The following is a 15,753-nucleotide window of genomic DNA, read 5'->3' on the forward strand; positions in this document are numbered from 1 at the left end:
TCATGATTAAACCATCATATGCATATTTTTGTTTTGAATCGACATTCTTCCCGCAATTCTGATTTGATGCTTCTTATTTGTAAATTAATTACTAGGAGTAGTACTATGTTTTATCTACAATTCAAAACTAAAACCTTTAACTCATGAATTAATTTTTGAAGTGCAAGCTAGTAATTGAAACCGAAAAATGACTACTTATTTCTATAATTATTTTTAGAAAATAACTATTTGCATATAATAACACTTCTTAATAAAGTCAAAGTGAATACACTTCCCTTTAAAAAAAATTAACATTTCGCAATAAGGGTTAGTGATGCCATTTTTTATTGGAATTGGTGGTTTAGCACCAATGAAAATAGTTTAAAGCCGAATCAAAATTGAAAAAATTAGGTGGTCTGTTTTCAGTTCCATACAACAAAATTGTGAATGGCTGAGTAATCTATCTTTTGGGCTCACAATTGCTCCAAACTCACCACCACAAAAGGAATACCGATGCCTTATGTGACTAAACAACAATAATAATAATAACGTCAATCCTGAAACTAACTACTAGAGCCTGACTCGGTAAAAACTCATAGCATGAGACAATAAAATATTGGGAAATTTGTTGATTTTGTACCAAGATGTAAACACCTAGAGCCTTTAGAACATCCCCATCACACTACAATTTGGTATCATATCGCTACATTTTTTTGGTATGGTACAATACCACACCGCGCATTGGTACAGGAAACAAAGGGAGCTAGGTTGAGGCTAACTACGATGAATGCACTAACTATGGATATGATGCTGGAAATAGGCCCATTTATATCATCCTTCTATTCGAATTGGCAAAAACAATGTCTGCCTGCATAATATAGATTCCAAACATTCATGTTCTCGATGTGAATGGGTCGAATTACTTATCCCTCGATGCAGGACTGACCCTAGCGGTGCGATACTGAGCTTGAGGTGCCGGCCGACCCAAATGCAACTGTGATGAAGGAAGCATAACTGTGCCACAAGCCTTTTTAATTTAAAATTTCATTTTTACTAATTTTTAATTTATTTTTCTCTGTAAATACAACAAATAACACAATTCATCTTCATTCTTAACTTTGCAAAATTCTCTCTCTAAAATTTAATGGATCCCCAAAAAATGACAATTCTAATCACGGTTATGTTATTATTCAGTTGGTATTGATAGTCAATTGTGCACGACACTCAATTCTTGATCATGACATGAGAGGGTAAATGACTTACCCGATATGCTCGGCCACATAGATTGGAAGAATTGTCTTATAGCATGAATAAGTCTTTACGCTAATGGATACAAGTGCGCATATCGGACATTAATTCTCAAAGTAGTTGTTAAGTATTAACCAACGTTGCTTATTTTGGCATGAGTGGATCGAGCAATGATATCACGTTTTGAACATGTCACGACCAATTGCTGGATATGCAATATGAACTACTACTTGGCGGATTAGATCTATCTATAGTATATGCATACATCAACCTTATTTCCTTATTAGAAAATTCAGGATGAAATAACCAAATAGGCCCCTCATAATTTATATCTCCATTTTCGTTCTTCTTCGTTTGTGCGAAAATTACCCGCGGCTCGTTCGTATCAGAAAATTCGCCAACCAAATTAGGCCCGAATTTCAGCCCGAACATTTCCATTCCAATCTACTCGAATCAGTTAATGCGGCCCGTTTAGATGTCGGGCCGATCCAATTTACGCAGTGCTCGCTGCATCATACACAGATCTATCATAAACTAAAGCAATTTCGTGATTTGATTAATACTATATGCGTTGGTAGATTCTGTGAAAATATTGATACGCCTTTTTGTTTCAATGGCGACGAGGAATCGGACGATTCTGTTTAGAAGGTATAGGGATGCGTTGAAGAGCGTCAGAGTTCCGGCGGGCTCGTCGAGCTCCGGCGGAAGAGCGGTGATCGAGCTCTCGACAACGTCGTTGCTTAACCCTAACCGATCTTACACTCCTATTAGCACTGAAGATCCCGGAACCTCCAGGTGCTTTAATTTAACTGCCAATGTCTCTCTAGTCTTCTGTCTGCTTTTAGTAGTTGAATTTGTTTGTTTGTTTTTTTTTGGATATTTTAGATTTAGTTATGATTTTTTGAGATCAATGCACTATTGTATCAGTTGTTGAACTGGTTGGCATTGATTTGCCTGATTGAAAAATTGTATGCTATGAGATATGTTTTGCCTCTATCGCATCCAATACAGTTCACCGGAGATTATGATCCAGTTCGTTATGATGGTTGGTACTTATGATTTGAGGAATCGAAAAAAATAAAGGAAAAGTAATGTTATCTTAAAATTTAACAGTTTATTGTTCCATCTGAAATTCCGAATCATTGCTAGACCTTGAAGTGAGAGAGGGGCCAAATAATACAATTTTGAAATCCTAAGATTGTTCAGTGTCCTCTGGAAAATTTTGGTTATGGTGATATTCAAATAAAAAAGTACCTAGTCAAATAGAAGGTGAGCTACCTCGAAAACTCTTGGCTACAATGTCCTTATGAAATGGATGGGGCGAATGCACCACATGTGGCCGTGGATGATTTTAATTCATAATTGTGAATATCACCTAAACCAAAATTTATCCGAAATACCTTTGCTGCAATATCACCGCATTCTGCTTCAGAAGCTTAGGGATCATCTGTATAGGTCCTTATAATGGGTTTAGACACTTTAATTGCTTTGAGAGGAGGATTCCAGCTGCACATAGCTCAGAGTTTCGTTATATTCTAGTATAATTTGATACTTTGATCAGTAATGAGAACTTGCAAACTGAACTCTATCATCGTCCATATATGTGCATTGATACAAGCAAAGACACCGCACAACCTGGGCTGAGTATTCCTTTCATAAAATTATTATTACAGCAGGGGAACAGTTGCAGTAGGTTTACCGCCAGCTTGGGTGGATGTATCTGAAGAAATAGCGACTAACATACAACGTGTGAGAGGGAAGATGGCTGATTTATCGAAGGCTCATGCCAAGGCTTTAATGCCTTCATTTGGGGATGGTAAAGAGGATCAACGCCATATTGAGGCACTAACACTAGAGATAACTGATCTTTTGAAAAAATCAGAGAAAAGATTACAAAGACTCTCGGTTGGTGGGCCATCAGAGGATTCAAATATCAGGAAAAATGTCCAGGTATAATATATGCTGAAATAATGTAATCATAAGCAATAGTCATAATATTCTATTTCCTGAACTGTATGTGAACGATGAGCCATTTCTGTAAATATTCTTCTTGATGAACTCTACAGGATGACAAACTCTGATAGAAACTACATAAGTTAGTATACATGATAAAATTATATTCTGATGCAACTAGAAGAGCAGTATGTTAAGTCATTGTTTGCTATGTACAATGGAAGTTTTTGTGATATTTTAATGAGTATTTTTACCCCAGCTAGTGTCTGTCCATATGGAACTGTCAATCATCTGGTGATCTTTACTCTCAGATGCAGATTTTAAACAGAATATAATAAAAATCGTGGTCATGTGGCTCTCATTCGTCACATATATGATTAACATATCTGTGATTACCCTGTTGACCACATAATATATGCTCATGTAGCATGTAGCATGTTGCATATTTTTCTACTAGAACATTTTTCATCAGTTTTAGTCTATTTTATGCCTGTGTTATGAAAGCTTGTGCTCAGTGTAATTTGTATACAAGCAAGATTGTGCTTAAAGTTAAAGTGCATTATTTCTTTCACAGCGTTCATTAGCTACCGACCTTCAGACCCTCTCAATGGAGCTACGCAAGAAACAGTCAGTATATTTGAAACGGATTCGGCAGCAGAAAGAGGTATGATTTCCTTTCCTGACACTGTCATCCAGAATTAAAATGTGAATCTCAATCAACTCTGTTCCAGTGAAATAATACACATCCTCCTTGTGATGGGAAATTTCTTGGCATTCATGTATAGAACAAGCTCTAATTTCCTGCCACTGTGTGCAGGGTTCTGATGGGGTTGACTTAGAAATGAATCTAAATGGCAACAAGTCAACAAGGGATGATGATGATGATGATATTGATGACATAGTGAGTGAATTTCTCTTTTGGATATGACTTAAACTTCTATCCATATGGTTTCAGTGTCTTGGTTAGAACAGTAGACAAAAATTATGTACTCGGTAAACTGTGCAAAAAGCGGATATGCATGTGCACACAGACAGACATGCACGTATATTTAGCTTATAGGTATTTCAAGTAGGATGGGTCTTTACCTCTTTCCCATTCGTACATTTGGTACTTAATGTAGCATCATTTAAGTCCAACCTAGACTTCTAAAAGTCTTGATATTTTTTTTCTTAGTATGAGTTTCCTATGACCTGAAGTGAGTAGTAAAAATGGTATCTTCAAATCTTGAACCAACAGCTCGTAGAAATCGTGACTCAGCATCATTTAGAATTACTGACCTCAAGCTTGGTTATTGATGCAACTATTGTCTACTGTAACCTACCAAGCATTGAAACACTGATTTTCTTTTATCAAAGTGGTATGCCTATATCATTTTCTTGTTGTTATATCAATAGGAAAATGAGTTTCCTCTACTTGCGATTACAATTCCTGCTAGATGACTGCTTAAACCTGGGCTGAGTTTGGAAAATTCTTAAACCTGTGACTGTTGGACCTAAACAAACGTTTCTCATTCAAAGTGAGGAGGATGAGATCACCTTTTCTGGATTACTTTTTGTTATTTACCCAGAAATTTATTACTCTTCGATCACCTTCTGACTGATGTTTCCTTATCCCCCTTACCCCGACGTACAAATCTTCTAATCATGTCATGAACGCATCCTTAACCTCCAGTTGGTTGCCAACCTCACTATGTTTTAGGGATTCAGTGAACATCAAATTGCCAGACTAAAGAAAAGTGAGGCATTCACTGTAGAGAGGGAGAGAGAAATTCAACAGGTGATAAAAATATTTACATTTTCTTCTATGCAAGAGCGCTAGATGTTGGTTTTTTCTTATGGTTTTTTGTTGGTTTTAGGTGGTGCAATCAGTCAATGAACTTGCTCAAATTATGAAGGATTTGTCAGTTTTAGTCATTGATCAGGTTGGATGTTTTATGCTTTTCTCAATAGCTACTAATACAGCAAATGTCAATTTGATTTAGCTTTTGCCTCCAAACAGGGTACTATTGTTGACAGGATCGATTACAACATAACAAATGTTGCAGCCACAGTTGAAGATGGTTTGAAACAACTTCAGAAGGTCCAGTCACTTTATCAGCAAATACTCCTTACTTTATTTTGATGGGGTCTTGAATTAAGTTGCAATTAACTTTGTGTTGGAATGAAACAAAATTGCAGGCTGAGAGAAATCAAAAACAAGGTGGCATGGTTATGTGTGCGACGATTCTTATCATCATGTGCTTTGTGATGCTAGTACTCTTAGTTTTGAAGGAGATCATCTTCTAACCTAGGATAAAGCTGGGATGATTATGGTTACCCTCTCAAACCAATGAGTCAGATTTCCGAGTTTTACCTTGTCCAGCGCCGATGTTAAATGTCGAAAAAAGTTAATACTACTAGTTTATTTCTCCTCCTGCTTTCTTTCCTCCCTGTAGAATTTCCGGCACCATGTATAGTCTGAGGATTTCACACTCATTCTACCCTTTTCTCTTTTTTTGTCTAGGAAGATATTGTAGTTGTGTACAAGAATGAGGCCTTTATTTTTGCCCAAATATTACTGCTCTTGTAAGGATTCACTCTTCAATTGGGGAATACAAATATTTCACATTCCAAACATTCAGTATTACGTTTTCTTTTGTAGTCAATCTCATTATATCTAATAAATATTTTCGGGGCCTAAACTTTGTCCTGTTTTGGTTCATCGATTTATCGTGCTTCATTTTTATGGGTTGAATATAAGTCATATTCAACAAGGCATAACATTAAAAAAGGATCCCGTAAGGTGTTGAGTTGGCCTAGTTATAAAGTAGTTAATGCTTGGGCCAAAGGCTATAATTTCGAGTCCACCGTGGGGCAGCCTTTGAAAGTTTATGTTTATTTGCCAATCAAATAAAAAAAAGGATGCCAATATTCATCGTATATCCATAAAAATATGAACTACTTTTTCCCCTTAAATATGCATTATCTCTGTAAATAGACCAAAATTAGGAAAATACAGACAACAATAACAATGATGGAGTATATAACTTATGTCTGATTGCAAATGTTACATCATCAATTTAGTTCAGCTAAGTTGCATAAATTTTTCATATAAAAATGTCCGAAGCTACAAATACACTTGGCAACTTGTGCATGCAGATATTTTGACGTGCTTATACGCTAGCTGTACATTGGCTCAATCTAATGACCAAATATAACAAATCAGAAGAAGTTGGTAAGTAATTGTAGAATCTAGGCATTCCCTATCTAAAGGAAGCTTGAATGAGGCCAGATACCGGCAGTTTCAAGTCGTATGTCAGTCGTTGGAGAACCAATGCCAACGAATGTACATCTGATAGGGCTCTATGAGCTGGCCCGATTGATGGAATGCCATAGTGCTCACGGAGGGCCTGCAATGAAACCCTTGAAGGAACCTTTGATCCTGATAACAGTAACGATAATACGGTTAGAAAATCACTTTGTACAGGTAGAAACTACATATAGAGGAAGACAGAAAGAACCTTTATTCTTCACCACTAAACGAGCCAGAGGCAGGGTGTCGGCAAACAACCAATCTGGAGGAATCTCATAAGAGCAGCGACTAAATTCACTTTTCAGGAAGGGGACATCAAAACTTTTCCCATTATGAGACACCAAGACCACAACTCCACCAGGCAGCTGACGGCTCCGGACATACTGAAGTAGGACGGGAATAAAGTCCTTCATCCTACACAAGGCTAGCTAGTATAAAGCATGTGCATATGATATGTTTATTTTCTGAAAGGTTCAATTGGATTTGGATCAAAGTATTTGGAAAATGAATTTCCATAAATCAGGGTCCTAAACTGAGAATCATAGTCTATTTATGATAATCAAACTCACGGAAACATCAACATAGACATTTAAGATCAACTGCAAGGGAGAGGGAGGTTGATGGCAAGCTAATACATACATGCTGCGAGAAGGAAGCAACAGAAGGAAAAGAAATACCAAAAACAGATGCGATATAAGATTTCACATGTCAAATTAACGAGATATATCTTCAACTAGCATAAAATATTTTTCAAAATGTAATGATTGTTGTTCATGATCCTTGTCAACCACATTATATATCAAGATATGTTGTAGAGGTCTGAACCTCAATGTCTAATTACCTGGGTATATCGTATCGGTTAACCATATGGGTTGAAATGCCATGAATTTGTTCATTTGGCACATCACGTTCTGGATTGACTAGGCTCTGTAAGGTGCTGTTTTCACCCCCTCGAAGATCTTGGCATGCGAACTCAATGATTCGATCTCTTTCTCTAGAGAAACCAGTGGTTTCAATATCAAAACAAAGAATTGTTGCGAGTTTGGCCAAGTCCGCATAATACTGATCTGTTTCTACCTCTGCTCTTTCTACACTGTATGTATTTACTTCGGTGCTTGCATTTTTAGATACGACATTGTTTCTAATACTTAATTTTCTGGTCCTCCGTGCCTTAGTCGTTTCCAATTTACCAGAATCATTGCCTGTTTCAGGAATGATATTATGGCTGATACTCTTATTGCTAGTTAGGCTCTCCTTATTTCCTCCAGTTTTTGAATTTAAAGTTCGCCTTGTCCACCTCCTGCTGCTATATCCTCCTTCAAGCTCGTAGTTGTTTGAACACAGAATCTTGTTGCTGCAACTGCTTCCACTACTGCTACGAAATTTATATAAACTCTCCCACCAACAATTAGCTAATGAATGAATTCTGCATCGAGGAAATGGCAAGACAGAGAAGCACATTGCAATTGATTTCATTCAAACCAAAGGGCCACCAGTGCCGAATTCAAAAACTGGTAAAATGTTTTGACCTGCAGAGGACACAAGGGATATATTATCATATAAGACAAACTTCAGAAATTGCTCAGTGATGTTTTGAAGTAGACGATATGAAAATGGAAAACACAAGCATAATAAGACAAATAGAGTAGAGAATCCAAAGCCACTTCCATCGATACATGATATCACCATAATAAGATGTAAGGTGCATCACAATACAAGAGGTATCACAGACTAGACAAATCCATGTGTGCTATTAGTCCTGCTGCCTTAAATCATACATCAAACGCTAGCCTAAATGGTAACAGAGTCCTTCCATTTCTAAATAAACAAGATTTTCATTACCATGCTTCAAAGCAAAGATTTGGGGTAAAAAATCATGAGTCCTTGATTTCTTTAACATGAACCAAAGGGCAACTTACATATACATAAATACCATACAGTGCTATTTCCTTGTTTGACCATCTCAATGCTTTGAGACTGACTGTGACCTTAAGAAACAAGTGAAGGTCAGCTCTTAAGCACAGACTACCATATTTCAGTTACCAAAACTATAGCTGAAGGCCGACATTGATACAAGACTCATGAAACCCAAGTTAATAAATAACCTAGAGATTTTAAAGCAACATTTCAAAAATTGATTAGTCAGGAAAAAAGTCAATAAAGACGCAGACCTATCAATTGCATAGAGTTAAACACCAGCCCCTTGTGTGTACTGAAAACAAAAGTAACAGCCAAGCCAAACCTATAAAAAATAATGAAGCGATAAATCTTCCGTTACAGACTAAAACCAAACCAAAAAAGAAAATTTCAGACCCCGAATCACAAAGGGAGATATCCACCCAACCAAAAAGGTCAAAACTTTGAGAGCGAGGGAGCAATCCAGTTGAGCCAATCCATAAATTATGGTCGAAAAACTCAAAAAGGAAATAAAGAATGTCAATCTAGAACCAAATAAAACACACATTAAGATCTGATACTCATTTTCGGACGCAGAAAACTGTCGATACGAATACGATTGCAGTATTAAAAAAGGGGGGAAACGAGGCATGCCTGAGGAGAATTAGCGGAAATGCGAATTTTAAAGATCCAAAATTTGAGATGTTAGGATGAATAAAGTTGAGTGTGGAGGGAGAAAACAAAATAGTCGGGGGAAGGAAGAACATGCGAAATGAAAGAGCCGTAGAGGTGAAGCGAAACAGTAATGAAGAAAGCGCTCTCTCTCTCTACTTCAGATATTGTTATTATTATTGTTTTCTATTTTAATTGTCCTAAATAAATAGAAAAATGGTAGAAAAGCCCACCCGAAATGTGCGGATCGTGGCTCCGATCCATATTTCACGCTTACCTATCTTCCTTCACTTTCCCAAATAAACTATAACAGTTTTGAATCTTTAGATTACTTATTCAGACATTGTATGGAATATGGATCATGGATATTCGGTTACCAACAAATAAAAAATACAGTTCGATCTGCAGCACAACTATTGTTTAGTTGTGGTATATAAAGGATGGATCCATTAATAAACATTACATAATTTCGTGTAACATTACTGTTAAGACCCAAATAAATAATGTAACCAGTCATAACCAAGATATGCTGCAGCATACAACAAAATCATCTCCAATCATAAAAACGTACTACTACCAAATAAAAACTGCATGCGTGAGAAAATAAGCCCTCTTTCCACAAGCAAGTCACGGATCTAACTTACAAAAACTTGAATATTATACTTGTCGAACATAATAAATAAAAACATTACACAACGTACAAAATCGAACGTGCCATCTTCTCCCACAAGTGTCCTCGATGATCCAGAACAAGCTTATGCACATTTTTTACTCATTCCGCCAACTAGTTTGCCCGAGGAGCAGCCCATTCAACTCTTAGGATGAGATTGTCATATCCATACCCATTAAGCTTGTTGATGGCTCTCTCTGCATCTTCTCTGTTGACAAAATTGACAAAACCAAAACCTCTGCTTGTCCCAGTCTTCTGATCAATAGCAACATAAACTCGGCTAACTGAACCAAATGGCCGGAAAAGCTCAAGCAAGTCAGGCTCTCTTGTGTCTTCAGAAAGGTTGGTAACCCTGACTGAGTTTTCCTCGTTTCTGCGCCGCATGTCAGTACCACTCCTCTCGGGAACACCTCCTCTCATGCTAGGGGGAACATAAGCTCCCTTTGTACCACCAGCTGCAGCATTAGGTTCAGTTGGCGGCTTATCAACAAAGGTCTCACTTGGTTGAGCGAGATCCTTGTATGGGCATCTTGAGGTCCAATGATCACCCTTCTTCCCGCAAGTTCTACATACCATGAGCACAGCTCCTCCTTTCCCCATTTGAGCTAACGGATCCCCAGCAGACTTAGCTTCATCTGCTTTTGTACCTATTAGCCAATTCATCAATTACATGAGAATGCGTAGACATATGAAAAGAACACAACATAAACCTTAAAAGAAAAAACAAGCCATACACTGTATAAATGCCACAACTGTCAAATTACATAAGAATTGGAAAAACTGTCGTCCACAGAAACAATTGCTTGAGCAATGTCACAATGAAGCACCCTTGTAGATCAATTATTGCAATTTAAGGTAGTCATCTCTAGTGTCAAAATGAGACGATTTTTAGTGACAGTCCTAGTATGTCATTTCAATATAAGATTTGAAAAAGTAATGACGTTGGAAAAGGGAACAGCGAAGTCAGATGGAAGCAAACAAATCATCAAGTAAGACCACTTTGATGCATAACAGCTTAATATCTCTAGCCATGTTAGTCAACAAATAAGACAGATGATTTTATTGTTTGGAGCATCAATCAGAAAAATTCATCTATGAACAATCACATAACATGTGTGAGATAATATGCAATCATGAGTTTAGACATATCTAAACTACTCCACCAACCAGGCATAAATTTCAAAGAGTAATCATCATAAGGAAGAATCAGCCATCCTTGGATGGTGTAATGACATGAGAGCATTAGTTGTGGCTTGCACATGGGCAGTGAAAACCCAAGAGCCCCTCAACAATAGCATACTCCAAGGGCATGCCTCCTCTGGTTAATTATCAAAGAGATTTAAAACAACAGATAGATCAGATTAGAGGACCCTGATTGTCAATAGAAGAACACTTTGTTTAAAAATACGGATTAGGAAACGAACTTTCAAAATCAACAAAAACCAATTCCATTTGGCCCCATCTCAACCTTGCAAACACTACTGTGCTAGTTAGACACACGGAGGTATTGCAGGAAAGCAATTAAACTTCACAGCAACTGACTTCTATTTACTATACAATTGATCCTCAAACAAGTATAGGAAAACAAGATGAAAACACATGGAGCTGATATGTCATCAATCCTGTATACATTTAAGGAAACAGAACAGAACTCCCAAATCTATGGCGACTATCGCCCAGTGGACAATGTTTCATAGATCTCAAAATTAATCAGTGAATCAAATGAGAAAGAAAATAGAGGCATGTTACTGAAACTGCAATCAGGATTTATGAAATCACGACCTTTTCTTCCCCAAATTAAACACCGTACACCCAACAATTATGAACAGAAACGTATATGCAGTTTAATAGCGCATGAGTGACAGAAACGGCAGAAATAGCGATCATAAACGGAAAGATGGTAGTACCAGGGGCGCGGGGGCGTTCAAGGAGGATCTCCTCCGTGGACACCATGGTGAGGCGGCTGCCGACGTCCTCGTGCACGGCATCGCCGAACTTGGGCCAAGAGCGGCGCTCAATAGCGCGCTTGCTGAGGCGGGCGTTGGCGAGCTTGCGGATCCGAGTGGTGGTGGTTATTTTGACCTTGTTTCCATCGTCTTTGAACTTGTATTCGATAACCTTCTTAATCCCGCTGTCGTCGGGGCCGATAACCTGCTTCGGCGGCAACAAGAAATCCAAATCCTCGCTGTCGTCCTCGTCCAGCTCGCCCCATCGCAGCTTGTTGGGTTGCTCCTCTCTCACCATTTTCGAGACTAGGGTTTTCGAGTGAGCAATGAATTCGGGTTTGGGGGTATGCACATTTATTTTTCTAATTTGCTTCTATAATGATAATTACTACAGTGTTTGTTTGTTTTTTCGGCTAATAAGAAAATTACCGACTTTTTTACTGTGCACAGAAAGGTGAATAATATTATCCCTTCCCACAGTAACTTTCATATTTTATCATTTTGGTCTGCTTCACAATAAGAGTCTCATTTTACTTTTATAAATATAACACTTAATTTTATCATTTTGGTTTGTTCCACAATAAGAGTCTCATTTTACTTTTATAAATATGACACTTAATATGGAATGGAGGTAGTATAAAACATTTGTTTTTTAGCATGAAATTTTATGTAATAGTTTTATTTTAGAATTATTTGCATGTAAATACATGTACTTTCAACATATTTTATTTTTTCCCTAACCTTTATTTTTTAAATACAAATGCATGAACTTTAAATTTTTCCGATTTTTTCCCTAAATTAAAAATCAAAGCTGATGTGGCATATTAAAACTTATGTGACATATTACAACTATATTATTTTTATTTTATAAATTAAAAAAAAATGAAATTAAACTTCCATATCATCATTCTGCCATCTCATTTATCTCTCTCATTTCGTTCTTCCCAAATTTCATTTCAAATTTCTATAATAAATGAAAATGATTTTATAGCAATTCCAATTGAAAAGAAACAATATTTCTATCACAATTTCTAAGCTTATTTGTGAGGGTTTGGGAAGCAAGAAAGGTTGGAGTTCAAGAAAATATGAAGGGTCTCGGTGCTATTGTGGAAATCGATGGAGAAAACTGATGAATTATGCAAGGACCATCTGGAGTAGCTTTTTATTCTTATTTTGGTTTTCATTTTAAATCCATTTGAGTAAATGAAGGATTTGGATATGGTAAATGTTTGGGAAGAAAGGAGATGGCAAGAAAAGATGACAGAAGAGCAGGAGACAGAGAATGGGAGAGAGGATGTGAATCATGTGATGATATGCAATTTTAATTTCATTTTTTTCAAATAGTAAAATAAAAATAATATAGTTTCAATTGCCACGTAAGTTTTAATATGCCACGTCAACTATGATTTTTAATTTAGGGAAAAAATCAGAAAAGTTTAAACTCATGCATTTATATTCAAAAAATAAAGTTTAGGAGAAATAACAAAAAATGTTGGAAGTTCGTGTATTTACAGGCAAATAACCCAATATTTAATATAGTTTCGGGTATAAATTAATCTGAATGATGCATATCAGTAAATATAATAAATGGACAATTTTGCCTACCGTTAAAAAAATGCTAATAAGGCAAAAGTATCTATACATATATAAAAGGAGAGTTTTGAGGATATTATTGGAATTATCAAGGGGAGTTTTGGGGGTATTTATGGACTTGAAATTTTTGAGGCTAGAATGATTAGAATAAATTGAAATTTTGATAATTAATTTGTATATATCTCAACCGGCAGTTACTAGGATATTCAAGTTTGTGGATTATTATCATCAAATAGGAGTAGATAAGGTGTACCATTTTGTTTCTCAATATATTTCATGCATGATTATATATTTATTATCAAAATTAAATTTATTCTAATCATTATTGTGAGTGTTAAATTCACACATCTTATCTAAATAAAATTAGAAAAATGAAAATATTTTATTTATTTATGTGATAATTAGAGAAATGAAAAGATTTAATTTATATAACTATCGCATATGACGTCTAATAGTATGCTAAGAAAAAATTGAATGGAAACTTTTATTGGAGTAATGACATGTGTAGTGGAGAATTTGTAACCTCTTTTGTCATCACTTCATGATTTATGGTACCTTAATTTCAAGACCTCTTAAGTTGATTATTTTTCCTATAAAAGGTCTAGAATTGTAGATGAATTATATATCAACAAAAGCATTCTTCTTTCTATCTCAATTTTTCAATATTTTATTTTGCATTTCAGGAGCATTGTATTGCTACATTCTCATAGCTCCATCAAGTACGTCAATGACTAGCTGGTTTAAGATGCTTCTACACGTTAGGAGAATGTTGTTTTATTATATCAATCTGAGAGCACTAGCTGTGCCGTAATTTGCCTTACTTTAAGAGGGATCTCCTCGACTTGACTTATAATTCGATTTATGTTATAATTTTCATCGTAATTTTCATTCCATTTATTATTATTCTTTATCTTAGATTGTAAAGAGTTAAAAGTAGGGAAAAATTGTAACACTTTATTTTTCTCCATCTTTACACAAATTATTATTTGTGTATCTATACTATCACAGACATTATAATTATATTATGTGGTAAATGATGATCACTCGTGATGAGTTAATACATTCAAGTATAGATAATATTTGTATGTATATTTGCGTGTACTAATAATGTCAAATGTATGTCTTTGTGACAGAAGACTTATCCAAGTATAATGAAAAAATGTATGGGAGTTTTAGGAATATTTACAAAACTGCCATTTAAATTTAAAATTATAAACTATAATGATAAAATGTATGGGAGTATTTTTTAATTACATTTGTCTTAACTACGGCAATTTCAAATGTGAGGTTACGAATATTTATTTTCCTCTTTTAAATCATTAGAATTTTTATTTCCCTCTTTTATATCATTAGAATAATAAATAAAATAAACTAGACAACAATAATAGAAAAAATATTATTTGATCGATCTATCGTCATTCTGCCGTTAATTTTATCTTTATATGAGCATAGAAACAGATTTACAACCAAGATTCGGGTAAAAAAAAAACATCTACTATCAGTAAGGATTATCAAGTAGGCCGACCCAAACTAAGATATCAAATATAGATCTAAAACCCCCAATATAGAATAAGTTATCAACAAAGTAAAATTGAATCGGGACGGAGGGAGAATTTTGTTGATATTTGGCTCATTTTGTTGGTCATGATGAGTATATTTTTAAGATAAGGGTTTAGAATTTAGGTTTCAAGGTTTGGGTTTTTAGTGTATAGAGTCACTATATTGTAATCAAATGGAGTTCGACTAGGAAGTGTCTCACCAATGCAATCTTAAATTATAGCTTTTGATAAACAATATCTAAAATCTCATTAGGAGAAGTGGTAATTATACATTCTTTAGGTTTTTTTTTTTGTATGATGTGAATTTGCTTTATTTTTTAGTCTCATGATATACAGCATTTAATTTTTTATCATGAGTTTTTAGTTGTATTTTTTATTTATTGGTGATAGTGTTATAGTATTGAATTATATATATATTTTTAATTATATGTTGTTGATGTGTGTTCGCAATTTTTATATTAGATGTGAAAATATTTTCATTAATATTTATGGATTAATTATGGTAAATTATTTTTCATTTAATATTCATGCTACATAATTCTTTGGTATTATATAGATTCTGGAAGAAAATATAATGTGCCGTGCATAGCACGGGAGAGATACTAGTTTGAAAATAGTGTTCAAGTCATAGAAATGCAGTTATCGTCTAAGGACTATACATGACATAAAAATTTATTAGAGATAAAAAATGTTAGAACTCAATTATCTAGAGACCTAATTTGTATTTTACAAAATATAAAAGATAGTATTGTTGTTGGATGATTATTGATAAATTATGGAACATAAGTATAGCTGAATTAGAAGAATATTGAAGATGTGAGAAAGAAATAATTATTTAAATATTAATAATAATGTTTGATTTGTTGATCTGTTTGATTGTTGAGAAACATGATCTACGATTGGCCAAGTAAAGTTACCGATGATTTTTCATTGCTAATTTCCCTA

At 35.1% G+C, this 15,753-nt stretch overlaps 3 protein-coding genes across 7 annotated transcripts; 1 reads left to right on the forward strand and 2 right to left on the reverse strand.

The window, feature by feature from the left end:
* Positions 1–1,516: 1,516 nt before the first annotated feature.
* LOC125218881 (syntaxin-43-like) lies at positions 1,517–5,800 on the forward strand. Of its 2 annotated transcripts, none has more exons than XM_048120672.2 (8): positions 1,517–2,022; positions 2,904–3,177; positions 3,755–3,844; positions 3,998–4,081; positions 4,880–4,957; positions 5,037–5,102; positions 5,180–5,260; positions 5,359–5,800. In XM_048120672.2, exons 1-8 carry the CDS (start codon positions 1,841–1,843, stop codon positions 5,464–5,466), a joined length of 963 nt encoding a protein of 320 aa, XP_047976629.1. In that variant the 5' UTR covers positions 1,517–1,840; the 3' UTR covers positions 5,467–5,800. The 2 variants fall into 2 exon arrangements, with proteins under 2 accessions (XP_047976629.1, XP_047976628.1); XM_048120671.2 differs by having other exon boundaries at positions 1,518–2,022; positions 2,901–3,177.
* A 438-nt stretch (positions 5,801–6,238) lies between these two features.
* On the reverse strand, positions 6,239–9,214 carry DPD1 (Polynucleotidyl transferase, ribonuclease H-like superfamily protein). 4 transcript variants are annotated; one of them, XM_089062591.1, is made up of 5 exons: positions 9,023–9,214; positions 8,644–8,714; positions 7,314–8,001; positions 6,681–6,886; positions 6,239–6,601 (listed from the first exon to the last, which is right to left on the reverse strand). In XM_089062591.1, the coding sequence occupies exons 3-5, from the start codon at positions 7,946–7,948 to the stop codon at positions 6,423–6,425; spliced, it is 1,020 nt and encodes a 339-aa protein (XP_088918717.1). In that variant the 5' UTR covers positions 7,949–8,001; positions 8,644–8,714; positions 9,023–9,214; the 3' UTR covers positions 6,239–6,422. The 4 variants fall into 4 exon arrangements, with proteins under 4 accessions (XP_088918717.1, XP_047975544.1, XP_047975542.1 ...); XM_048119587.2 differs by lacking the exon at positions 9,023–9,214 and adding an exon at positions 8,786–8,997; XM_048119585.2 differs by lacking the exon at positions 8,644–8,714.
* Positions 9,215–9,636: 422 nt separating this feature from the next.
* LOC125220949 (uncharacterized) lies at positions 9,637–12,004 on the reverse strand. The gene is made up of 2 exons (XM_048123076.2): positions 11,618–12,004; positions 9,637–10,357 (listed from the first exon to the last, which is right to left on the reverse strand). Exons 1-2 carry the CDS (start codon positions 11,952–11,954, stop codon positions 9,825–9,827), a joined length of 870 nt encoding a protein of 289 aa, XP_047979033.2. The 5' UTR covers positions 11,955–12,004; the 3' UTR covers positions 9,637–9,824.
* Positions 12,005–15,753: the final 3,749 nt, after the last annotated feature.

Source organism: Salvia hispanica, chromosome 1 (assembly GCF_029641045.1).
Source record: "Salvia hispanica isolate PSC_SH4W2 chromosome 1, Shi_PSC_v1, whole genome shotgun sequence".
Classification (NCBI taxonomy): domain Eukaryota; kingdom Viridiplantae; phylum Streptophyta; class Magnoliopsida; order Lamiales; family Lamiaceae; genus Salvia; species Salvia hispanica.